Genomic DNA, 27,615 nt, shown 5'->3' with positions numbered 1-27,615 from the left:
TGTCGACGGTTTCAAAAATGGTAGTCTGTATTTTACAGTGCATATATCAAAGGTTATATTAGAGTGTAGGGAAGTGCATCAGATTTTCACATGGATGATGCCATCAGTGAAGTCATTTGAGATGTCATCAGTGATGTCACTGACCATGTCATGAATGATGTAATATATGACGTCATCAGCAGTGCATTGCTGAACTAAGAATAACGGTGGAATTTCTCCTGTTTTGTACAAGCGAAATGTCCAACTATAACGTCCCTAAAACCTATGGTTTTTTCAGTGAATTTCTAAGGTTTTTTAAATGCTAATGTCTAACTATAACGTGCCTGAAACCTATGTTTTTTCAGTGATGTTCAATGGTGTTTTACATGCTAATTTCTAACTACTAAGCCCCCTTCAATTCTGAGGGTCCCTGGGGGCTGACTAGCATATCCAGGTGCCTCCAGTAACCACCACAGAGCTGCGTTGCACAGACGTGTTCCTAAGCCACTTTCCTTTTTATACTATGCTGCAAACCCTGCTTCTGGTGCACTGCTGCTCAGACGCTGTGACTGTACACAATGATGTGTAACAACATTAAACACATTATTTGAATATCATCCTATTCATTGCCATTATTTATTCTCATATTTTCCATGATTCTCATTGTTGTAATTCATTAGCTTTCATGAATATACATAATATTATTGTCACGTTACAAACACAATTTCTTTGTGTGCATACCATTCTTCAGAGTACTTGGTGGCATGGTCCACTGATACAGTTGGTGTTTCTACAGGACCAACAATTTCCTCCCCACTGTCTCAAAGGGAGTCCCACTCACTGGCAGTGGTATCCAGGGAGCCTTTGGCCTGCCCCCTGGCTTGTCACTGGCCTGACAGATGACACAGGATCTACAGAACTCCTTTATCTTTTCAGTCATTTGGATTTAGTAGAAGTGGTTTACCAAATGGTTCCAAGTCTTGCTCTGCCTCAAATGGTCAGCTAAGGGAATATCATGACAAGTGGTCAGAAGGAAATTTCTGTCCTTCTGGGGGACCACCAAACCTCCTGGGCATTGTTGAAAACAGGAGTGTGTAGCACTGTGCATCTTCCAAGCCAAGTCAATGTCCCACAAGTAGTGTCTGTGTTAAAATATACAAGCTGTCTAGCGGGGAGTCACCTTGCTAAACAGGGATAAACAGGGAGTAGAATCATGTAGGCTTCGGTCAGATTTTCTAGCCTCAAACTCCCAGAGTGCTGTGCGCTAAATCCTGTTGGACACTCACTGGCTGCCTTGTCAGCTGCCTTCAGGCAATGGACTGAGAACTTATTGATAGGCGTCTCCAGTATCAGATCTGGTCACCCTCCAATCACTGCCTCCAGCGGTAGCTGGATCGGGAAATCATTCAAGAAATCAGTGCATTTTTGGGTCGTAGTCTTTAATTGCTTCAACGAACCAGGGTGCTAGATCATGGTTTGAAAATCAGCCATCCTTTACTATAGGCTTTAATTCACAAATGTATTTGGGTGGACGTTTGGATTACACGCAGGAGTAGGATTTTTTTACTAATTGAAAACCAGAAACGCTAGTTTTGCATTAATCATAGGATTTACTTCCGTGGAGGACTTTGTAGTAAATCTCGTGCTATGGAGGGGGAGAGCGCTGAAGACGTTTAGGATCACCAGAATTGTACACATTCGTGAGTGGTCAAAAAGATGTTTCTGATGTCTCCCACCACGCAAAGGTTTGGAGATTGTCTCTTGTTAGGGTGAGTATTAGATTCTTCACTCTGATGTGAAGGGAACACCCCCTAAGGTGTCTGAAGCTTTAGGATAATGTGTTTTTCCAGTGGAAAAGTGATTTCCTCATTGAGAATATATAAATAGGCAATAACTGTATTTACAACCTTTTCTTCCTTAGCACCGGGACACTCTTCGGAGTAGCCGTGCGCTTGTATAAATACCCTATAACATTAACATAAAATTAACAAGCAGCTGCTGATTTCACATGTGATGATGATATACGTGTATATTTTATCACAAGGAAATTAAATTCACAAAAATCTTACCATGACTAGGCCTGGAAACTGCGACTGTTGTGTTTTCTACACTTTGCTAATGTGGCAGAATTTAGTTTAAAAAATGGTAAAGTGGGTCCTGTGTCACAATGCATACGCGTTCATGCTGCTGCTCAGGGGCATGCGTGGGACACACAGACCGGCAGGCTTGTCGCATCCTTGCCCACCTGCAGATGCTCTCCCGAAAAGGGTGAACTTTAGTGGCGAGCAATGAAAGGAGTTTGGCTACCAAGCAGCCTCTGCCAGACCACACTGGGACAAGCCCTTTAAAAATCAGGCAGCACAACTCATATAGGGGGTGCACACAAATAAGTTGGCATTGAGGGTTCGGAGAATGAAACCCCCACAGGTGCCATTTCTTACATGGACGGAGCCATCACTTAAATAGCAACAAGGGATTATTAAAAATATCATTTCACTATATAAAACGTCATAGCATAATATATTAGCCCACAACCAGTAACTGTAGATTCTTTGTGTTTAGTTGTAGAGTTATTTTTTCAACCTCTGTTAATTCAGAGGCACCCTTTACTGCCACTAAAGTACAATTTCAAGCACAGTTAAAGCAGGCAAATAAAACTACATTAACTTTAATATCCAGAGAGACCGTAGCACTACAGCCCAGTGTCACATGGCCTGCAAATAATGATCATAATGATCATAGACACAAAACAACAGAGCGACAGCTCTGGAAAGCCCCAGGGGAAAACATTTCACTTTAGCACTTGGGTGGTTACTGCTGGGAAATAATTTGCATCGCCAGGGGCACATTGAATGAATTCAGAGAGTATATGTAGGCAGCAAGCAGCCTGGAAGTGAGACATATTCCAACACCTCCATTAAGGTGTGTCACCTTCTTTAAATTAAGTTTTTCTCTGTCTGTAGTTGGCTTATGGGACCTTCGCTCTACCTCTTTGCTGGCCAATGTTGACCATTCAGGACATGCTGGCTGTACCGGCTGAAAGCTAAGGCTGCCTGCCAGCTGTGATTGTGCTCAGTGATGGGTGTGAGCAGCTTTGGGCTGATGCTGCTGGTGCTGCTGGTCCTGTCCTTTCGTTGCTGCTGGGCCAGCAGCAGTGGATGCAGATTGCAGGGCCAGGTGGAGACTGGCCACCAGCTGGATGGCGACATCCTCATCGGGGGGATCATTTGATACACTGGGAGGGTTTGAGCTATTCCAGACTAGGACAGGCGCACTCCCTAGTGGCCGCACGGTATCGTGTCGCTGATTGTCAGACTCCAGGCAAAAGGGCGGGCGGTAATCCCTCGTAACCGCTCAATGGTGGATCACAAATCCACACTAATTTGTACAAAAACAACAAATGCCCCTGCTCTAGGAAAATGTCACAATGTTCGGTGAGTCCTGGTTGTGGTTTAGTAGTGAGTTATCAACATCAATAATATTTTCAGAATCAACAGAAAGAAAGTTCAATGAGATAGAGTCCTTGTTGTTAGAGAACAGATTTATTGTTCCTCTTGTTCTGGCCAGGAACTTTCTTTCTGTTGATTCTGAAAATATTATTGATGTTGATAACTCACTACTAAACCACAACCAGGACTCACCGAACATTGTGACATTTTCCTAGAGCAGGGGCATTTGTTGTTTTTGTACTCATCGGGGGGATCGTCCCAGTGCACTGGAACTGGAAGAGTCCCGACACCCCCTTCACTAACCCCCCAGAGCCCCTCCTCTGCCAAGAGTAAGAGCATGCCTCGCTTTATTATTGTCAGTGTCTCTGGCATTGCACTAGAGAGCAGCCACCATAGTGGTGGCCTTTATCTGTTGTCTGGAGCTTCTTCAAGGTAGGCATTCCAAATGTATAGATGTGCTAGCAGTTCTGAATGAGGTCTCCTTATCTACCTTGTACAGATGTGCCAGCAGTTCTGAATGAAGTCTCCTTATCTATGTTGTACAGATGTGCCATCAGTTCTGAAGGAGATCTCCTTATCTACCTTGCACAGATGTGCCAGCAGTTCTCAATTAAGTCTCTGTTCCTACTTTGTACAGATGTGCCAGAAGTACTGAATAAGGTCTCCTTTCCTATCTTTTACAGATGTGCCAGCAGTTCTGAATGAGGTCTCCTTATCTCCCTTGTACAGATGTGCCAGCAGTTTTGATTGAGGTTTCCTTAGCTAACTTGTAGACATGTGCCAGCAGTTCTGAATGAGGTCTCTTTATCTACCTTGTACAGATGTGCTAGCAGTTCTGAATGATATCTCCTTATCTACCTTCTACAGATGTGCCAGCAGTTAGTGAATGAGCTCTTCTTATCTAGCTTGTAGACATGTGCCAGCAGTTCTGAATGAGGTCTCCGTATCTACCTTGTACAGATGTGCCAGCAGTTCTGAGTGAGGTCTCCTTATCTACCTTGTACAGATGTGCTAGTAGTTCTGTGAATGAGGTCTTCTTATCTAGCTTGTAGACATGTGCCAGCAGTTCTGAATGAGGTCTCCTTATCTACCTTGTACAGATGTGCCAGCAGTTCTGAATGAGGTCTCCTTATCTACCTTGTACAAATGTACCAGCAGTTCTGAATGAGGTCTTCTTATCTACCTTGTACAGATGTGCCAGCAGTTTTGATTGAGGTCTTCTTATCTAACTTGTAGACATGTGCCAGCAGTTCTGAATGAGGTCTCCTTATCTACCTTGTACAGATGTGCTAGCAGTTCTCAATGTTGCCGCCTTAACTACCTTGTACAGATGTGCCAACAGTTAGTGAATGAGGTCTTCTCCTCTAGCTTGTAGACATGTGACAGCAGTTCTGAATGAGGTCTCCTTATCTACATTGTACAGATGTGCCAGCAGTTCTAAATGAGGTCTCCTTATCTACTTTCTACAGATGTGCCATCATTTCTGAATGAGGTCTCCTTATCTCCCTTGAACAGATGTGCCCTCATTTCTGAATGAGGTCTCCTTATCTCCCTTGAACAGATGTGCCAGCAGTTCTGATTGAGGTCTCCTTAGCTAACTTGTTGACATATGCCAGCAGTTCTGAATGAGGTCTCCTTATTTACCTTGTACAGATGTGCTAGTAGTTCTGAATGAGGTCTCCTTATCTACCTTGTACAGATATGCCAGAAGTTCTGAATGACATTTCCTTTCCTAACATGTACAGATGTGCCAGCAGTTCTGAATGAGGTCTCCTTATCTACCTTGTACAGACGTGCTAGCAGTTCTGAATGGGGTCTCCTTATGTACCTTGTACAGATGTGCTAACAGTTCTGAATGAGGTCTCCTTACCTACCTTGTACAGATGTGCTAGCAGTTCAGTGAATGAGGTCTTCTTGTCTACTTTGTGCAGATGTGCCAGCAGTTCTGAATGAGGTCTCCTTATCTACCTTGTACAGATGTGCTAGCAGTTTTGTGAATGAGGTCTTCTTATCTACCTTGTACAGATGCGCTAGCAGTTCTGTGAATGAGGTCTCCTTATCTACCTTGTGCAGATGTGGAAGCAGTTCTGAATGAGGTATCCTTATCTAACTTGTAGACATGTGCCAGCAGTTCTGAATGAGGTCTCCATGTCTACCTTGTACAGATGCGCCATCAGTTCTGAAAATGCTTTCCTTATCTATCTTGTACAGATGTACCAGCAGTTCTCAATGAAGTCTCCTTTCCTACTGTGTACAGATGTGCCAGCAGTCCCGAATGAGGCCTCCTTATCTAACTTGTAGACATGTGCCATAAGTTTTGAATGAGGTCTGCTTATTTACATTGTACAGATGTGCCATCAGTTCTGAAGGAGCTCTCCTTATCTACCTTGTACAGATGTGCCAGCAGTTCTGAATGATGTCTCCTTTCCTACCTTGTACAGATGTGCCAGCTGTTCTGAATGAGGTCTCCTTTCCTACCTTGTACATATGAATGCCGTCTCCTTTACTACCTTGTACAGATGTTCCAGCAGTTCTGAATGAGGTCGCCTTATTACCTTGTACATATGTGCTAGCAGTTCTGAAAGAGGTTTTATGATGGAAAAACACAGGAAAATACTTTGCATAACACATTTTTACCCAGCATTTTTTAGAATGCAAATTCTTTTACAATACTTGCAATTCCCACACATTGCTTGCATGTATTCGTGGGGCGAGGCCCCCACAACCCTCCAAATTACCTTAAATGCGTGGTAAATGCATTCGCTGTAAAGGCATACATGGGGTAAAAAATGCATGGTAAAAGAACCACTTGGTAAAACCTTGTTATAAAGGCTGTCTCCCATTTATCTACTTTGCCCAGATGTGCCGGCAGCTCTGAATGAGATGGTAGCCCACTCTACCCACAACAGATGTGTTAATCCTAATTCGGATGGCCTTTTTATCGAGCCAGTTTTGCCTGATATTCTGTTTAAGATAACATCAACCATATATTCTCCAATGTAGTAGAATATAATCTAGAAAGTTACGCAATATTGCACATAAATATGCAAAATGCAAATCAGTCATTTATGTATTTTACTGCAAAACGACGCAAGCACACATTTCCCACTTTAAAAAAGGCATCAAAGACACAAGTGCCTCAAGCAACAGCCTCTCGAGTTCTGGTCATTCTCGTTGTATTAGCACGATAATTTTGCTAGGACTGCAGCATAATTACACAATGTGGTGTATTTATGGGAATTTCATACCACAGATATATTGCAAAACGCCCGATATTAAGCGACATACACTGACATAATTTGCATTTTTCCTGGGCCTACTACTATTAGACATCAGTAAATCCAGTAGTGCAAAACTCGTCGCAGGACAGGGTTTTCCTTGTAGTTTTGGTAACATCCACATACTTGGGAGATCCTGTGTGCTAACAAATATCTTCCACCTATCCCCACCATGAAGAAGATAGAAGATTTAATCAGAGCAAGCAGTATGTTATGCAGATTTGTAGAGATCACTATCAACAGGGAGGGGATCCTGCCGCTAAGGAGGCGTGAGTCTGTGCACATGTAGGGCGTGGTGGGACTACTTGAACTGCAGGGTCTTCAGCTTTTTGCATAAATCAAGAAGTAAAGAGGGCGCTCTCATGTGAGCGGCAGGAGTGATGCAGGAGAAGGCTCGACTGTCAGATCTGTTTTTCCATATATGTGGGATTTATGCAAGTAGAAGTACTGACAATTGAAGGTGTCTGGAAGGTTTGTGAAAGCAGTTGTGATTGTTTAGGTATGCTTGGCCAGTGTTGTGTAGTGCCTTGAAAGTGTGGGTGAGGAGTTTGAATTGTGGGCATTTCTGAATGGGGAGTTAGTAGAGATCCCTATTGTTTGGTGTGGTGTGATGTGAGTGCCTGGTGGGAAGATGAGAGTGATTCAGGCTGACAAGTTCTGAATGGTTTGCAGCTTTCTGGTGAGTTTGTTGTTTACTCCAGCATAGAAGGTGATCCTGTTGTCCAGCTTGCTTGTGACCTATGAACGCGTGATGGTTTTCCAGGTATTGGTTAGGAGCCCTTTGAAAAGCTTCTTCAGTATCTTCAGGGTATGACAGCATGAAGCAGCGACAGCATTGACTAGAGCGTTCATTTCGAGTTTGCTGTCACTGATAATCCTGAGGTTCTTGACATGGGTGGTGGGGGTGCATGGGGGTAAATGTCAGTCCTAGCACTGGTGGCCACCAGTTGTAGTCCCACAGTGACGTGCTTCTCTTGAAGATCACAATTTTGGTGTTCAGTTTCAGACAGTTGGTCTTCATCCAGTGGGCGATTTCAGTCATACCAGCCTAAATCCTAGTTTAAAGTGGGAAGAGGAATAGATTACCCCCAAAACTGTTGGGGCCGCACAGTTGTACATTTCATTCAAACACACACGTGGAAATACCTCTGCCTAATGACATATAGCAATTCATTAATGTTTACCAGGAGTAAGGATGGTGTAGTCCCGAAGTGCTGTGATTTTCCGAATCTGTAAATTGACACATATGCAAGGATACATCGTGTTGGATTGCGATTTGCGACTGGCTTTTGAGAATAAGCCCAGAGTGTTTGATAAGCATCACTAAGAGCAATGTGTCAGGAGCTGGCAGAAAAATGACTGCTACACTGAAGCACAGGCAGTAAAATTTTGCAGTTTAGAACAATCAAAATGGAAGCCCTTCTGCTACTGCACAGGTCAGTTTATGTGCCAAGGCAAACAGACCTATAGTGAATGGACAGATTATAAGCACTTATACCTTACCGCCTTGTCTGTTGCTGATCAATGTTCCAAGTGAATCGCCTACAACACACACACTAATAGCTTGTGCTTATGTTGAGCCAATGGCTTTAGTGTCCTGGTTCTGTGGGGTTTACAACCGTCCTAGAGGTTTACGGATATTCCCACGTGGAATGTGAAATGCAGGAATATTACGCTTTTTTCTTTACCACAAAATTTTAACTGATTCACTCTGTGTGGAAAATTAAAGCTTTTTCGTAATTTATTTTATATTTTTTTATGCTGTGTGGTCACTTATTGCTCATAAAGCAGTGAGCCATCGGTTGCTTCATCCAATGTAATGATTACACAACCAGTGCAGCATTTTAGGTCTCTATCCCTTAAGGGTTGATGGAATTTATGCACTTTATAATCTTTAATTATGCATTGGACAGTGTATAGATTAAAGTCTGTGACGTCTTGGTTGTCTCTAATACAATATGGTGTAAACACTATATTGTAATGTCTGAGAATTATTTATAGCATTCAATTGACACTCATTTTTTTCTGTTTTCCACTTTCAATAATGTGTTGTTCAGTTCCATACACGGTAAAGAGTGAGACATAATAAACATGCTTGGATCTGATGATTTACAGATTCATTTGTTTTTAATTACCTGCTCATTAGCCTGAACTTTATCCATTGACAGTGGTGAGTGGTTTAGACTATTCATTGTATTTCCAAATGTCAGGTGCATTGAAATAAAGCTAGCATCTGTCAAACATTGATTGCAGTGATTTGAAGAAGGAAGAGAGTCAGTGATCTTGAAGTTTTATCCTCTTGAAAATAATAAATCTATGATTATATGTGGGCCATTAAATTCTGATACGTGACATAACTCCTGTCACTGCACCTCCAAATTTTTTCCATCTAAACTTCAGTGAATTTACCGATGGTGGGGGGGGGATCGGATGCAGCTGCGGCCGCTGCAGATTAGAACGGTGGGGCATCGGGGACGGTTGGGGGGGGATTTGAGAGATGAAAACGAGGGAAAATTAAATAAATAATTATTTTTCCCTCATGATCGTCTCTCGAAATCCCCCCCTAAACTGCACCACCGCCTGACCGCTCTCTTACCTGGTGCAGCCGCTGCTGGGGAAATGGTTGGTAAATACTGGGACAGGAGGAATTTGGGGTGGAAATCTCCAGACTTCACAAGCAGTTTTACAAGTTCCTGGGGAACATATGGTGTTTACCACATCCTGTATACACCTTATCCAATGGTATTGGTATTCACTGTGTACGGTCAATGCTTCTTCCCCATCCCGGTCACTAGTAACTGGGGCCCGAACTTTGGTGCCCTGGGACAGGGCTTTTCTTCCACTTAAGGCTACTATATAGGCAAAACATGACACTTAAGTCTATCTTCATGGAAAGAAAGCCTAATTTGATAACCCACCTGGTAAAACATCTGGGGACTAGTCACAGTGTCTATGGCACTTCAATGTAGGCCCACACTGGTGTAGACCTGTGAAGCCACATCTAGCAGGATAAGACATGCAAATTGAAGTAGTTAATATTGGTTCAGACTATCATCAACTGTATACTAACGTATTCTCATGGACAAGAAAGTAACAGTTTGTTTAATGCTTATCCTCACTGCTAGATCTAGACCTGCTAACATGTGGCCTTTGCTTGCAGCTTTAACTTACAGTCTTACCATTGGGCCCGAAGCATAGAATTTGCAGTGGCTGAAATTAATCAGGACCAAGGTTTCCTTCCGAGCATCACCTTGGGTTTCCGGATCTTCGACTCATGCCTGTCCATGGCACGGTCCCTTAAGGCAATCATGTGGCTCTTGACAGGAGGAAGTGCCGGATTCCCAAATTATGGTTGCGAGAACAAGTCCCCGCTCGCAGCTGTCATTGCAGATTCTGGCTCAACAGAGTCCATAGCTATTGCTAGGTGGCTTGGACTTTACAGGTATCCCCAGGTATGTATTAATTGAATGATTAGACCCTTGAAGGATTGTTTTCATTTCTCTGCTTAATACAAATTAATGACTAGCATATTAGTGCACATTTGACTTTGTCATGTTAGTCAAACGGTTAAAAGACCGCAAAGTTGAAGCAAGTTACCACTGCTTTAAAGATTCAATGATGGAAAGTAAAATTCTCTTGACTGCAAAAGATAGTTTTTTGCACCCTTTCCCCATCTAATGTGAAGAAATGTTTCCAGAGGAAATCTAACAATTTGTAGTTAGCTTGTTCTGTGGGAATGTGGAGCTGAAATATCAAGTTGGTTCATCATGTACTAGATTTGAAAGCCCACTTGAGATATTACTTTTGAATAAATATGCAAAAGTCCCACATCAGTAAACATACCTGAAGATTTTCCTATGTAATTGCAATCCCAACACAAGGGACCCACTAGGGTCACTAGATAATTAACAACACTTTGCTAACATATAACATGTTCCCAAGATAAGAATCCAAAGAATACATTATACAAAATTTCTAAATTTTTATTTTTATTATTGGCATTCATGGGCCAAGGTGCTCATCAGCGCTTAGTCAGATAAATCTATTTCAATCAGTTATAGAGACGGACGGGGCAGTGGCAAAGATCCTCCAAACGGCGGGCGGGGCAAACGGCTCCCGGATACCATGATTGAAATGGACTTATCTGACTAAGATCTGATGAGCACCTTGTCCCATGGAACCTGAACACTATTGTCTGCTTATTCTTACTGCTTTCCTCTACATATTGGAGCCTAAGTGGCCAGTTTATGCACCTATTCTGTGTTATCTATTGATATCCTTTGTTGAGTTGGTCTCAACATTTTCAGCTTATCTGTTCAGACAACCCACACCAAGGTCTCTTCTCTTGTGTCCCACATATGTATCTGTGTTGCCCTGATAAAGGTGTGACCCGCATTGGGTCAGAAACCGAAACAGGCGTTGGCACTGAATAACCTTGTGCATCCGGATCTAGCTACAACCTTCAACCAAGAGAATGCACTAGAACCTCTCATGTTAACATCAACTGGCTGTATAGGATTTCCCATTGTCCTGTAATTTTATGGATCTGTTTGTTGTTTTAATGTTTCTGATTGGTAGTTATGCTTGAGTGTGCATGAATTTTTGAATGAGTGTTGGTCATGAATGCGAGACCATATCTTTATTTATATGTCTGGTATGTATTATTATATATATGTCGTTATCCTTGTTTTGTTAATTCTAATCAATTATACGAATGCCAATAATGAAAAATAAAATGTAGACATTTTGAAAAATGTATTCTTTGGATTCTTATCTTGGGAAATATGTATATGTTAGCCCAGTGTTTTTGATTATCTAGTGACCCTAGTTGGCACAGTTTATCCGATATATAGGCAGGTTGATCTCTTTTGTACTATTTTGGTTGTTCTCCCCTGTCTCACCTGCCTATCATTCGTCGTCAGGGGCCCACTTCTTAGTGGTTATCAACATAAAAGGAGCCTCAAGTGTAATATTACAACCAGGGAAAATCAGCCTGTGCATAAACCATTAATCAAAAAAAGAATTGCTATCCTGATGAAAGGCTATTCTAGATGAACTTTATAAATTATTCTATGATATCTACTAAGGCATTCTCAATTTCTATGAATATGTAAGAATAGTTAACATAATTTGAACAAGAGTTAGATTTGTCAATATCATTTTCACCCTTAAAGATTATTTTTAATCTAGTGATTTTCTTTGATTAACTGATCAATGAAAAGTGATGAAGTTGTTATTTATTCTAATTGGTGATGTCAGACAGTCCAACATGTTCCTATAAATGCATTATTATAAGTAGATTCAGCTTTAGTGTAGTATTTGAACGTGCAGTAAAGATAGACCTTTTTTGTATCCAACTCACTTGCCATCTCCTTGCACTACAGTTGTTTGATCCAAAACATCACTCTGCTTACTGCCCCTCATATAGAATCATTGCAATATGTTTTCTTATTTACAGATCAGTTACTTTGCATCCAGCACCCTCCTCAGTGACAGGCTCCAGTTCCCCTCCTTCTTCAGAACAGTTCCTAGTGATGATTTCCAGGCTCGAGGACTTGCAAGGCTAGTGGTTCATTTTGGGTGGACTTGGGTGGGCCTCCTGTCTACTGAGAATGACTATGGCCGGCTTGGTGCTCAGGTTTTGAAAGAGGAACTATCCAAGTCTGCGATCTGCATTGAATTCCATGAAACCATCCCTCTCATTGCGCAGGACACCAAAATAGGTCATATTGTTGACAAAGTCATGAAGTCTACAGCAAAAGTTGTCCTGGTATTTTCCTCTGATCCATATTTATGGCCAGTGATTGAGAAGTTATACACACTGAATGCAAGCAGGAAAGTGTGGGTGGCCTCAGAGGGTTGGTCAACTGCTTCCATTGTTTCCTCTGTAGACATTTCAACAATCTTGAGAGGTACTGTTGGGTTTGCCATCCAAAATGGTGAAATGCAAGGATTCAGAGCATTCATTCTCAGACTTCAACCTTCTGTCTTTCCAAATGATCCATTTCTTAAACGATTTTGGGAGTACACCTTTGAGTGCCAGTGGCCCAGTCATGAAATCAATAGCACAAGCCAAGACCAGGACCCTCAAAGCTTGTGCACTGGTCATGAGGAATTGAAGGTATCCAGTGACCCCTATTTTCACATACTTGACCTTCGAATCAGCTATGCAGTTTATAATGCAGTTTATGCAGTAGCACATGCCCTGAAAGCCATGCAGTCATGTGCACCCGGACATGGCCCTTTCTTCAACTACACCTGCCCTGACATCAGGAATGTTAGACCATGGGAGGTGAGGAGACCCGATGCATGATTAGTGGCCTTATGCCATAACCGGTGATATACTGAGGACGAAGGCTAGAGTTGGTCCCACTCGTTCATTGATATCTCCTACCAATTGCAGCCAGGGAAATGGATTGCAGCACATAGGTAGCAGCAGCACAGTATTTGCTATAATTGTCTTGAAGTAGCAGGATGGACTGTTATCTCACTAGCAAAATTGTTTTCAAATCTATCCTGTCATTAGCTACAAGCCATCAATCCCCAGGCTTTACTAGAGACAACAACGTGTGCTACTTGATAATTGCTACAGTTTAACTTATGCAATAAAGGTTGGGTTTACTACAAACTTAACAGTAGGATTAATGTTGCTGTTTCACCGATATTTGTTGTCTCTTTGTGAGTGGAGGTCTGTAGTAGAGCCATGCTGTGTCTGAAATATCAAGGTTATCCCCCAGGTATCATCATTTTGAAGCATTTTACTTAACATATCACAGCATAATACTCCAATAGCTGTCAGAAACCTCCTCCAACCAGAGAAGCTGAATACTATCTTGTGGGGCATCCCAAATCAATGCCCGTTACGAGTCGTGTGGTAATCCCAGTTTGTGAAAAAACTTGCATTTGCACCTTGATCGGGATAGCAAGTGTGATAAAATTGATGCACGCCTGAGTTATTTTCACCAGACACATTTCACCATTTGCATCCTCTGTGTAATTTGTGTTGTGAAAGGTTTCTAAGAGAGGCAACACATGGGGCATTCAAGTGTCAAATATTCAATAATACTTTATACCCCATTGTGTTCTCCTTAACTCAGAATAATGGAGTAATAATGTATTATAAGAAATTGGGTTGTTGGTTGACTGGGGTGTGAACCTTAGTCAAACAGCAACCACTACACTAGGCAGGGTAAGTGTCAGGCAAACCCTAAATTAACCTTTGCTCACCCTCTGATAGCTTGCAACAGAGCAGTCAGGTTCAACATAGAGGCAGTTTGTAAAGTATTTGTGCAATATTTCAGTGGCGGCGACTGCTGCTTAATGGGGGTGGCGGGGAGCAGTTGGAGGTCAGAAGGGGATGAAAAAAATAACGTAAAATCTGCAGGCCGGCCGCTGCCTCTCATTCCTCTTCGGTTGACTCCTGGAAACAGGAAGGACACATGGTCCCCTAGCCAATCACAATGCTGCTGTTGGCAGTATGACAGCAGCGTTGTGATTAGTCTGAGGGACTGGGAGCCTGTGCATGTGCTCCACCCAGGCTGTGCAATACAGCTGGGTAGAGAGCATACTAAGTGCACATGAGTGTTTGGGTGGTCCAAGATGGCAGGCTAAACCATCATGCACACTTAGAGAACGCTCCCCAATCCACACCCTGCTTTGGCCAGCCCAGCCCCGCCCTGAACCTAAGCCAGTATTAAAAAATAAAATGATGATACCATTGCATTATTATAATTCTATTTTTCCTTGTTGAACTGCTCACAGAGCAGTGGGGTGACGCTCTACTGCCTTAGCGGAGGAGCCGCTGCTTCAACACTTCAAACAGTAAAACAGTGAAAACGCCACAGAAAAATACATCACACCAGGTTAGGAAAATATAACTTAATTTAACAAATACAATGAGATCCAAATGACAAAAATGCAATAAGTTGACCTTGAGATGTGCATTTTCAAAGATAAAAGTGTAAACTAGCTCTTAGAAGCAAAAAGTGCTTACATGGGATCTTTGGTTGCACCAGACTGTGACAAAGTCAAAATTTCAGGTGGACCGCAATAGAGCGCAGGCCGGATACAGGGACCCTGTGAGGTCCACTGAACAAAAGTACCATAATCCCAGTTGAGTCAACCAAGATGCGGAATGCAGCCAAATGGATGAGCCTGTATTGATCCTGTAGTAGAAGGGATGCGTTGATTTTCTTCATGCAGTGGGGACGAGGCATTGATTCCGAAGGCGATACACCAGTTCTGAGATATAGCAGTTCTGAAGGAAATGCACTGGTTTTCTCCATGCAGTAGAGGTGATGCGTTAATTTTCTCCACTCAGCAGCGAGAGACGTTGGTTCTGAGATGCGACGTGTCAGAAGGCAATGTGTTGGTCCCAAAGGCAATGCGCCTGTTCTATTCCCACCGCAGAGAATGTGTTCATTCCAAAAGAGCAAACACCTTAGGCCAGGTCCAAGAGTCCAGGACTAGGAAGGCACTACTTGGCAGGGCATATTCACAGGTTGCAGAGTCCAGGTGCAGGTTGGAAGTCTTTTATTTCGCTATAAGGAATGGAAACATTGGGTCTGAATGTACTTGCTTGAAATTCCAGCTGATAAAGCAGAATGAGTCTTTCCATGCAATTGTAGTCAAGTCTAATCCCCCGGTCCATGACAAGTCTTCTTTGGAGAAGGTGAGACCTGAAGGACTCTCCTGCCAAAACTAATTCTCCCTTTCCCTCCCCTAAGCTCCATACCCCCTTCCTCAATTTTTGCCCCTCTGCTGCCCTTTACTACTTACTCAGAGTAGCTAGTTATTTAGAACATTGAAGCCAGAATACAGAATTCCTTTCAGAATTCCACAAGTAATTCAGTGTCCTTAAAATATTCCCCATGTTGTGCAGTCTTATTTATATTCAGCAATACTGGCCAGTGTCAGTAATTCCATCTTCACACCAAATTCTGCCCGGCTTGTAATCAGGGACTTTGTGCACACGTTTTTAAAGCATAAGGCATAAATAATTCATACTAATTACTCATCAACTCAGTGAGCTAGTACACAAGGACACTACCAGTCTTTTAGACAACACTCTGTCTTTGGAATGCTCACCCAATGTTCCATCCATTGTCACTGAACATTTCAACTCACACAACACCCTTTTGTTACTTTAAAGACAACACAGAGACTTGGATTGATCCTATTTACTCCGAGACACTGACTCACAAATTTCTCTCACATACCATGCACTTACAGTATATGTGCACCAACTGTATATGTGGCGGAACCAGCCTTCTCTTAATATCACTTACAAATACAGTTACATCTTTGACAACTGCCCTTCTAGCTGCTTCTTGGAAGTAAAAATTGCAGCCTCCATTCCCATCATCCTTGTTGGATGTTTTAATCAGATACTCATCAACAGGACATTGGCGCACTTAAAGCTTTTCTGGTCTTCATTCTCATACATATTTTGGTGGGAGAAGGACGGTCAGACCAGTTGGCAGCTGTCCCAGTGTCCAGTCCACAAATGCATATTGAAGGAGAGCGGGTGGATTAAAATAGGGGTGGATCTTAACCCTTTCTTCGGTTTAAAGTGGAATAATCAGGAATATCCCTGGTGCTTAGGCAAAACTGGGACGATAATTAATCTAAAATGACAATAGAGTCCTTCTTAACATTTGGGAGAGGGAGGAAGCTGCTCATAGACATGACGCATCCCAGGTACATTGAGAGTAAAGTGTTGCATTTACCATCATCATTGAACTAAGCTATTTTCTACCATTTTAAAGTCTATTTTTGATTACAGTATTGTGGATTTTTGTCATTTGGTCTTGTGTTAAGTCTAGTAAAGATTACTTATTTTTCTAAACTGGTGTAGAGTCCATTTGTAGTGTTCACTGTATTACTGTACGTGTACACAAATGCTGTAAACACTGCCTCTGAGATAAGCCTGTTTGCTTGCGCCAAGCTACCAAGGGGGTGAGCAGGGGTTATTTTAGAAGTGTAGCCCCTTACCCTGACTAGAAGCAAGGGTCCCTATTTGGACAAAGATACCTACCACTGCCAACTAGAGACCCCCAATTCTAACAATGTGTGGTTACGTGTCATGCTGAGTTACGCTGCATTGTCTGATGAGGGGCTGAGGGGGTGAAATGATGGGATCTGAGTTGCGTAGCATCTCACTGCATAGGTTCTGATGAGGAGCTGCGATGGCTGTGATGCGAGGTACTGCGTCAAGTTGCATTGTGCTACGTTGGTTCGGATGAGGAGCAGTGAGTTCTGCAAAGCAAAGCAAGGTCCTGCATTGAGTTGCATTGCACTATATTTGTTCAGATGAGGAGCAGCGAGGGCTATGAGTTCCTGTGTCGAGGGGTGTCGAACTGTGTTGGTTTTAATGGAGACCACATTTAAGATGGTAAATCACCTTTAGCCCCACTTCCAAGGGCCCAGGAATGGTGAGCACCACTTGGAGGGTCAGGACCCTCTGCAAGCAGAGTCCAGGTGTGGCACTCAATGGGGTTGGAGCTTGATATGTCACTTTAGCTGAAAAAAAGAGGTCGGTCAACTAGCCCTTGGAGTCACTCGGATGGTCCTAGGTTCAATGTGCAGGTTCAGTTCTCCTTCAATAAGCAGCAGGGCAGACCTTTTGCAGCAGAGCAGCGGATCCATCTTTCCAGTAGCTGGACAGCAAAGCAGTCCTTCTTTTGATTTTTCCACAGGTCCAGAAGTGATCTGAAGAGATGGATCTAAGGCTCCAATATTTATACGTGGTGCCAGCTTTTGACACATGAGAAACTAGAGTCCCCCCCCCCAGCTGCATCTGGAATATCCTTCTTCTTTGTCCTATCCCCAGATTGTCTGGAGTCACAACAGACTAGTGAAATCCTTTGTGAGAGTGCTGAGGCAGCCCCCTTTCAAGTGCAAGTCTGGTAAGTGGCAGCTCTGCCCCCAAATCCTGCTAGAGATGCCCCATCCTGCCTGTGAGGAATACACAAAGGTCAGCTGCAGCTCACACCTGCCCATGTGACCCAGGAACAGGCTCAAGGCATGAAATGGTTAGGACAAGAAAGTACCATTTTCAAATTATGATTATTTAGAAACCAAACTCAACATTCCAACCTACTGCTAAACCAACAGTTATCACTTATTAAATATAGTAAGGTAGCCCGAAGTTATCCTATGGGAGAGATAAGCCTAGTAGTGGTGATAAAAATAATTTAGAAGTTTTTCCCTACATGGTGATTTAAACTTAAAAGTATATGTCAAACTTTTTAATTACACTGCACCCTGCCCTACGTGCAGTTTAGGGCCTTCGGTAGGGGTGACTTGTCTGTATCGCAAAGGAAAGTTTAGGCCTGTGAAAAGGTTTTTTTTGCCAGGGCAGAATGGCAGTTTACAACTGTACACACAGGCTGCAATGGCAGGCCTGAGACATTTTTCAAAAGGCTACTTAAATGAGTTGCACAATCAGTGTTGCGGCCCAACTAGTAGCATTTAATTTACACATATTGGGTAAATGTAGTTCCACTTTGCGAGGGAATCATAAGGGAATTAATTATGAGAATTGGGTGTAAGCCAATTTTATCATGTTTAAAGGAGAATGCATAAGCACTTAACACTGGTTAGCAGTGGTAAAGTGCACATAGTCCTACGGTCAACATAATTGGGTTCAGAAAAAAGGAGGGCGAAGACAAAATGTTTGGGGGTGACCCTGCAGAGAGGGCCAAGTCTAACAGATGGTTATGCCCATACATGGGTCCCGAGCATACTGTGTCACTGGAACCAGGCTATACCTGGCTGATGAGCCCTCACTTGGGAGAAACTGCTTCTAAGTTGCTCGCATTCAGGTTCAGTGAGGACCTGGCTTGGCAGTCCTTGGCTGGGATGCAACCCATTGGAGCACGTACAAGACTTATTTGCTTATGGCTGGGTCCAAACTGAGGTGGCATGGTGTGCAAAATAACAATGATTTGGGATACAGCCCAGAGTAATTACCAGTGGTTGAGATTATTTCGAGCATTCCATCTATCATTTTTTTGTAGTCTTTAGTGTGTTACCTAAGTGGGACGGGCATTGCCAGATGTGGTTGCTGTGCACACTGTGTCACTGGAACCAAGCTAAACCTGTCTGATGAGCCCTAACTAGGATGATACCTGTCCTGGGTTGCTCATGTTCCAGTTCACTAAGGACCTTCCCATTGGAGCAGGGTCAAGATGGACATGCATATGGCTGGCTCCAAACTTTACAATGGATTAGGACGCAGCTCGGAGTAATTAGCAGCGGATGAGAATAAATGAAGTGTTCCACCCATCACTTTCTGTATACTTTAATAACAATTTCAGGCAACTTTTTAGGCTTCTTCAAGGGTTGATACCCAGTCAGTGCTGCACGACATATGCTACATAATTTGCAACTTTTTGTTTTGTTGTTTTTTCTAATTCCTGGGTATCTCTGGATTATTTACATCAAATTTCTTTGTTTTTATCTGGACCGGATGCTGTGTGATGTTGCTTTGGGTGTTGTCATTGTGGTCAAATGTCATCGCATGGCACGTGCAACCAAATTATTTTCATGTATGCAGCACTGGGATAGCATCACAGCACCAGGTTAATTGCCTATAGCTGGAAAACTAATTCTTTATGTTCACCTTGTCAGATCCTGCATTACATCAAGCACGTACGATTCAAGAACAAAGAAGGGGAGGAGATATTTTTTGACCACCAGGGGAACCCCCCAGAGCGATATGACATCATCAACTGGCAGGGAGATTCTGACGGTGCCATAACATATGTAAAGATTGGAAGTATAATACCTGCAGTGTCCAAGGGGCATGACATGTACATCAACAACAGTGCCATTCAGTGGGGCATGACAACAGCAGAGGTACAGTACAGGCCTTGTTTTCAATTCTGACATTACAGTAATTCACGTTTCCACAAATAATAGGACCCTCCCTTTTTAACTAGTCTTCAACAAGACATGCATGGTTAAAGGAAGTCATTGTGCTCTAAGGAGAATATAATCCAAAAGGAACACATACAATCAAGCATGCATGCGTCGCTGATATGATGTGATCCCACAGATCTTGTCTAAGGGGAGAGGAGTTTGCCTAACAGCTAGGGTGGTTGACCTCAAACCTGGGCAACTGTGTTCAAGACTCGTCAATGACGCAGAACATCCTGTGATTCTGGCAAATCATTTAATCTCTCCTTGCCTAACAAAAAATTAAGGTGTCTTCATGTAACGCTACTGGTGCTATTTGAATCGCTCTGATACCCGATTAAGATCAAGTTCGGGCTATATAGAACTCCGTAAAAAAAAAAAGGCACATTATAATTCTACCTTCATCTAGCTCACTCTGAACAGTCATGCACAATTTACTAGGTCAATAAGGTACAGTATGTTTTCTTGTTGAGGCTGATAGACCGTAACTTGCTCTTTTCATTTGTAGGGGTGCATTATAATCATGATTAGTCTTCATCCTCATATAACATGTTTGTTGCATTAATATTAGGTTATTAGGACGTAAACTGTAATAACGTATAAGTGAGATGTTGGGTATATTCTTCTTGTTGAAGAAATATAAACCTCCTAAGAGGTTCACTGATACACCTGGTCCTTTTAAACCAATAAAGAAGAAATTGCCATGGAAGCTGTAGTGCAAAAACAATGCAATTATTAACCTCACATGAGGGAGACTGCGTCATTCGGTACCCTCAGGCTACTGTAGGAGGACAGTCTAAGGAGTACAGAGAACGGGGGCCTTGCATATGCAGAGGTTACATAGTCAGCATAAAACCAAGGGGAGATCTTGGCACATACAAGCATGGTTGTTGACTAATTTGAGTATACAAAATCTGCTTGCTCAACAAAGTGGGAGGGGAGACTAAACTGAGCACATCAGTAAGTCTAGCCTGACATTTCTATACTAGGAGCAGGTGCATTCTACTAGTTAGGACTTCCTGAGCAAGTGCAAGGCTCTGGAAGAGGGAGAAAGCACATGGCTAAGTAAGATGGCTGTAAAAATGTACAAAATGGCTTTCACCTCATACTAACAGTGATTCTTGCAATCTTTAACAGATGGTCCTTTTAGCATGAGCTAAAGACATCCCTATGATCTAGTAGGAAGATAGAAAATATTTTGCACATTTATTTTCATAAATTCATCAATATCCTAATCCATTGCTAGGTGGGCATTTTCATTCTAGACATTTCATTAAGTGGGTATATATAAGGTATAAGCAGGAGTACAAAGGGAAGCGAGCATTGGGTCATAATTAACATACAGATAGCAGGAGAGAGGTATGACTGTTATCACAAACAGAACTATCAATATTTTTGAACCCCAAGCAGAAAGCAAGTCCTAGAACCATCTAGTCCAATTCTATGTAAAAACATTTTCAGGGCTACTCTCGCATTTCAGTGACCATCCATTTCAATTTCAGAATAGCTAACAACACATATCTAATAAAAACATTTTCAATAGACTTTTCCAGTGTTCCTTTTATGAGGGCTAGAGTATCATCCATTATATTCAAGGAAAGGGCAAAGTAACATTTGTTAACTGATCAGAAGAATGTTTCACTCGCGCAAAAAACATTATTGCTAATGCAAATATTAAAGCAGTCAGACATATTATTACAAAAACAAACCTGGCTCCAGGGAACCAGGAGGACCACACAGGGCCATAGAATTAGAATGAGGAGCTGCAAGAGGCTGCTCTTCCTAAAAAATGGGAAGACTTCATGGGTACATTACGAACAAAAATAAGTCCTTGGGAAATTGAAGCCACTGTGCAACCAGCCAGAGAGGAGTCTTCTCCTTGTGTCCATTTGAGCCTCACAGGCAGGCTCTTGTTGTTCCCACGGTGGAGCTGCACAACTCGCAACTCAGGAATCACGGCCCGGTTTGAGAAGAAAAAGAAGTCTTTCAGGGTAGGGCAATCACCCCCCAGAGCAAATGCCCTCAACTATCCTGTCCAGTGTCTCAGGCAGTGCACCAGTTTTTTTTACTTCAATCTAGTAGGCACCAAAGACACACCCCCTTGTCCCTGAACTCAAGTCCTTCATAACTCCTGTATTGCTCTGCTGGCGCACTGCTCCCTTGGGTAGGGACAAAGATTGTATCCAGTATGCCCAGGCACTCAAACAAAGGTGCAGACTTGCATTTACTTTGGGACCAGGACTCAAAGGCCTGATGCTGGGATCTCTGAAGCAACCCTCATTTCAAAAGGGGGTCACCTCAAGCAAAAGCCTCCTTGCCGTTCTGGTCGGTCTGTGACTCTCTCAGCTGGGCATCAAAAACTTAATCCACGACTTCTCCTTTCTTATTTTTGACCCCGTCTTTTGCCAAAGACAGTGGCAGGGGTACATAATTTGCATCCCAGTGCTTCCGCCTTCACTGAGGTATTAGTTGCAGCTACGCCAGTGCTGGTTACCTTCACCTTGGCTTTATGCTGAACTGATGCTGACTCCCCAGACTGGATCTGATATCCGGGCCCCTCTGGCAATGGTTGTAAGGCAGCAAATATCTATTGGTGGACAGAACAAAAGGTCTTTAGATAAGGCATACATGTAATCTATCAACAGAGAGGATAGTCTCAAAATACTTCCTAGTCTTGGGGAGCCCTATATATTAACAAGGCACCCTAGAAGCACTTCATCTATATCAGAATAAAAACCCTGGACTTATTACCCTATTTGAAGCAGCTAAGGAAGTCTGTGTTCATTTACTGAATTCTGAGGAAAAGAGAGAAACAATACAGACATACTCTAAATCCTTACATTTGTATATTTCTATACTATTCATCTGAGGAACCTCAAGAAAAAAGGAAATGTTCTACACTTTTACTCATAGACTTTACATTACTGGTGCAGGACTGCAGACACTTCTAAAATGATTTTTCTTTCATAAAGACACCTACATTGCTCACTTAGGACCATGCTCTCATGTTATAGGTGCAGCAGGAAAATCTAAAACTCCTAATTTAACTGGGATTCTTATAACATAAAGAACTTAAAAAACTTCAACATAGTGGGTACATAAATGTCTCCAGCAGAACATGTTGTGACAAACAAACTCCTATAAAATAATAGTTTCTTCAAAAATGTTTGATGAGGATCACATGGGCGTCTTTCCTGCATTCTACTTTTCATGATCCAAACTATGCAACATCAGCTCTAATAAGGCTGTGCAAAGCTGTATATAACATGAGAATAACATAAACAATTATGGTGTTATCATCTGAGCATTTTAGAACAAAAACTACCCACATCTAGTTCCACTTAAATATCAAAAAACAAAAAACAGCAATCTAGATTGCTCATCCTTTCATAATCTCATCAGACAGGATGGGCAGTAACATAGCATATTTATTTATTCATTTTATTAATGCTAACAATTTTTAAAACAGTATTACTGAATAGCCAATTAAATGTCACATGGCCACTTCCTAGACAATTTAGACAGGCTCAAAAGAGAGTGAGAAAAATAGAGAGAAAACATACATTTGGCTACCTTAATTTGTAGGGGAGCTAAACACCTTCCCCCATTTGGACAGTAGGAAACCAGAAACAGGTTTAATTTCTGTTAACACTATCAACCCCTATTTGTGGCAACTGGGCACAAAACAAACTTGTAGGAGGTAAATAGCACATTGAGCTAGCTAGAAAACATTAATAACCAACCACCAATTCCTTTAGCAATTGCACTAGTGTAACATGAGGGTGCATGAATTCAAAATAAATCCCATTGCCTCCTTATCTCAGACCTTGCACAGTAATATTTAAGGTAAAACCATTATTTGTATATATTTGGCAGAGCTATGCTGTAATCAGGGCCCACATATACCACTATCTTTCAGTTTGATCATATGACTGCGCAAAAACATGCTTTTGCCAAAAATAGTAAGCAAAGCTTCTCTTTTCTCTCCCTGCGCTGTCATCTCGTCTTTTAAAAATGTTCAGAGGTCAAAGTGTCAAAGCAAACCTTGCCTTAAGCCCTGCTAGGCTGCTAAATGTAGAACTCGACCGTTAACCCTTACCAGATGTTCTATTTTGTGCAAGGCTTTCCATGCGTCTCTTCCAATTCAAAGAAACTTATGGAGACTCACAGCTGAAAAGCAGTCCTATTCCGTTCCTGTTTGCCAGTAATTTAGAGGTAGGATAATAACTTCTGCTGGTTTTTCATACATATTTTCAATTGTCAGCAGTGTTCGGTGTGCTTTTCCAGCAGTATAGAGGTCAGCTATTTGTTCTATACTTGCATGTGTGCATTACTGAAACCTGAGATCAGTTTGAAAACTGCTCTGGGCGGCAGAACTTCTTTTAAAAGGTAAATTTTGCCCAAATTCGATTTTGTTCCTGGGGCACTTAAAAATGAATAACCTACAATGTGATGGCATATTAGGGATCCCCAGGGTGTCCTCTACATATCCCAGAGGTGGGGGATCAGAAATGTATAAGGTACACCCTTTAAAAATGAGTTTTGTACGCCTGGGTAAAGTGACATTTTCACATGTTAGTTCCCCCCATTGCGGTAAAGAGTTGCTTAAATTCAACGTTGATGCTAGTTCATAGTACGATTATTAGGCATTATAGAGAGCAAAATACAAATTGAGTGCACTTATTTTTAATAAACTTTTTTTTCATATAATCAAAATTCCTTTTTTTTTAATACTGATCACTAACTATTTGATGGTTCCACTTATGAAAAGCAACCCATATTCCTTCCCTTTTGCCATAAAATGTATTTATTTATAACACTAAGCACAGAAGCCTTACTTGAAACATGAGATTCTGCGCCACTATTTAAAGGACAGTTAATATTGAAAATCAGAACCACAGATGTACTTATTAAAAAGCATTAAGAATGAAAATCTCTTCTAATCTTTTCTCTGTTATCCAAAATAATAAAACTGTCTTTCTAACTTTTAAAATCAGCAGTCTTTAATGCACGCCATTATACCATGTTTGCACTGACTTAAAATCTAGTTGACTCAGCAGTTTCCTTGTGGCTTGCAGTCAGGAATAGCCATGTGCTATTTACACAGCTGGGTTCTTCACCAGCAGGCGTCAATTTCCTCGCCTCTCTCAGGCAAAAAAACCCTTTGCTACATTGCAATGTCCTGAAAAAGTTTAATCTCCATTTGTTGTGTCAGGCAGCTTCTTCTCAGTGAGACAACTTAAACACAGCTGTCGGAAAGCTTTTTTTGGCTAGTGTTGAAATGTAACCACGGTCACAGTATATTTAAAAACTGAGGCATTTCAAGCCATGCAAAATCTATCATTTTGCAATATGGTGTGTATTTCAGCAACAATAAATTCACTCAGATGATGTGAACGCCTTTCTATATCCAATACAATGTATCTAAGGAAAATGCTGTAACATTTTGCATTTTAGTCCTAGTTATTACAAAGCACACAATTTTGTTTTTCCCTTCATTCCTATGAGGCCTATTTTATTCCTTTTGAATGAGAATTCTAATGTTATCTTTACCAGTGTGGCATTTTTCACACACGTATAGTTTCTTACTTTGTCAATTTAATGGTAGCGTGCAGCTACTTAGCATATGTTACATAATTCATTACTGGATTTTTTATTTAGTATGTCAATAATTAAATGACATATTGCATAACAGAATGATGACAACAACAAAAACACATTGAGCTCATTCCAGACATTTACAGAAAGGGGTTATTCACTCAGAACACACAATACAGCGCGCTTAAGGCTAGCCATTCTTACACAAAGAGCACAATCGCTACTTACTCACACAAGTACCACTGATGTCAAACCACAACCCACATAGACATTCAAACACACAATCAACCCACAAATCAAAACTTAGGACAAGAACAAGAGACAGCCCATAGTCTGTACTGAAACCAAACCGTTTGTAAATACTAAATGTAAGTCATATTTACAAGAAAAGCTCTCAAAAGTAGCCCAAAAAGACTGCACAAAAACATCAGAAAGACTATTCCATGTTCAAGAAGCCAAAATACACCAAATTTTCCAGTTTTGGCTGGCAGAACACTCGAAAATTGCTCTGCATATCACCACTTATGGATCTTGAAATGCACAGATCAGGATCCTTTTTTATGTACATATTTAATTCACCAAGGAAGAAATATCTTTTTATACCTAAACCTACTTAGGTATCCATTCTAGGGGAGCCGGCTGATTCCGTTCTAGCACCATATTGCCCCTCAAAGAAAGAAACACATTCTACGATGTGGCATGCGAAGAATATTGCAGCATATACAATAATATTCGCAAAGTAGCACTAAACTCAGCGCGTGCCGTTCAAGTTTTAAAAAAGTTTGAGAAAAATCTCCTCTTTTTCTGTCTACATTACTTGCAATTCATATATATCCAATCAATATCAAAGATTTTTGGCCAAAACTAACAGGAAAATGTCGACGACCTTACCAAGCACAAATCTCCAGCCTCTGACTGCCAAGTTCTGAATGACCTAACAGTCGTTTTTAGAATACTCATGTCAAAAAGGTTCTCAGTTGGGAGCGGCTACCTCCTGGAGCGCCAGATCAGGGAAGACCAAAAATATACTGGGCTGCAGAGACAGAGAATCTCACTGCGCAGGGTACCTCCTTAGTAGAGTCATGCTGCCCTGTCCTCCTCAGTAGATTCCTGTCTCCTGTCAAGACCACTCCCTTGGATAGCCGCTTCTCCAATGAGCCCCAAGTTTCTGCGCCATTTGAAGAAATATAAACCTTCTAAGGGGTTCACTGACACACCTGGTCCTTTTAAACCAACAAAGAAGAAATTGGCACAGAAGCTGTAATATAAAAACAATGCATTTATTAACCTCAGATGAGGTAGACTACGTCATAAGGTACCCTCAGGCCACTGTAGGAGGACAGTCTAAGGAGTACAGAGAACAGGGGCCTTATATATGCATAGGTTACATAGTCAGCATAAAACCAAGGGGAGGTCCTGGCACATACTAGAATGGTTTTTCCCTAATATGGGTATACAAAATTTGCTTGCTCAACAAAGTGGGAGGGGAGACTAAACTGAGCACATCAGTAAGAATAGCCTGACAGTTCCATACTAGGAGCAGGTGCATTCTACATGCGTGGCCTTTCTGAGCATGTGCAATGCTCTGGTAGAGGGGTAGAAAGCACATGGCGAGCACATGGCTAACTAAGTTGGCTGCCAAGTACTAAATGGCTTTCAGCTCATGCTAACAGTGATTCCCACAATTTTTAACAATGTAAGCAAAGAATTAACATAGTAAATGTATGTATTTAGAGGGAATCATATGTGTGTAAAATGTATTCATGACTAATGAAGGTTTCCTATTGATGCTCACATTGTGTGTATATTAATGTTTCATATATGTCTGTATTTAACGTGTGCACTGTTCTTACATTAGCCGAAGCTGGTAGGTCTAACTTTAGTTTTTCCCTGTTTGCTCTCAAGTTGAAGGTTATTAATAAAACTAGTGTGCATGTGGAGTTTTTCATTTCATATTTCTGTTGCAGTTTCAAGAATTTGTCCTCGTTAGTTAGAATGACATCTTTTGTTTCAGGAATTAGACGGACTTGGGGAGAAGTGATGCCTTTTAACAAGTGGAGCTGATAATGCAGGAGGATGTCTATCGTGTCTGGAAGGTCTGACAACCAGGCATACTGAGCAAGTGTCTGAAAGCTCTATTACTTCATGGAAAATTGCCTATGGGGAGGTGTCTAACTGGATGAGGCATTCTTTTGATGTACTTGGGGGGATGATATTCAACTTTTGAATTGGGGTTAGGGACAGAGTCCGGAACTGCTGCCTTATCTGGAGAGAAGGGAGTATCATAGAACGCGCTCTGTATCTTTACACTATCTGACCCATTTAACGTGAGTGTGCTTCTTAGGAAGACGTCACAGCTGACACCTTTCAGGGAACTTGCCTGGGAAGTG

The 27,615-nt window shown here is 41.8% G+C and overlaps 1 protein-coding gene across 1 annotated transcript in view; it reads left to right on the top strand.

The window, feature by feature from the left end:
- Positions 1-27,615, top strand: part of LOC147678471 (vomeronasal type-2 receptor 1-like) — a 57,283-nt gene that overhangs the window by 12,770 nt on the left and 16,898 nt on the right. Inside the window, exons 2-4 of the mRNA XM_086945650.1 lie at positions 9,880-10,158; positions 12,165-12,998; positions 19,340-19,567. Of these exons, the coding sequence (XP_086801776.1) occupies positions 9,880-10,158; positions 12,165-12,998; positions 19,340-19,567 (1,341 nt within the window). The remainder of the gene's footprint in view (positions 1-9,879; positions 10,159-12,164; positions 12,999-19,339; positions 19,568-27,615) is intronic.

The sequence above is a fragment of the Lissotriton vulgaris genome, chromosome 12, assembly GCF_964263255.1.
Source record: "Lissotriton vulgaris chromosome 12, aLisVul1.2, whole genome shotgun sequence".
Lineage (NCBI taxonomy): Eukaryota > Metazoa > Chordata > Amphibia > Caudata > Salamandridae > Lissotriton > Lissotriton vulgaris.
This window is presented reverse-complemented; position numbering and strand designations above follow the sequence as displayed.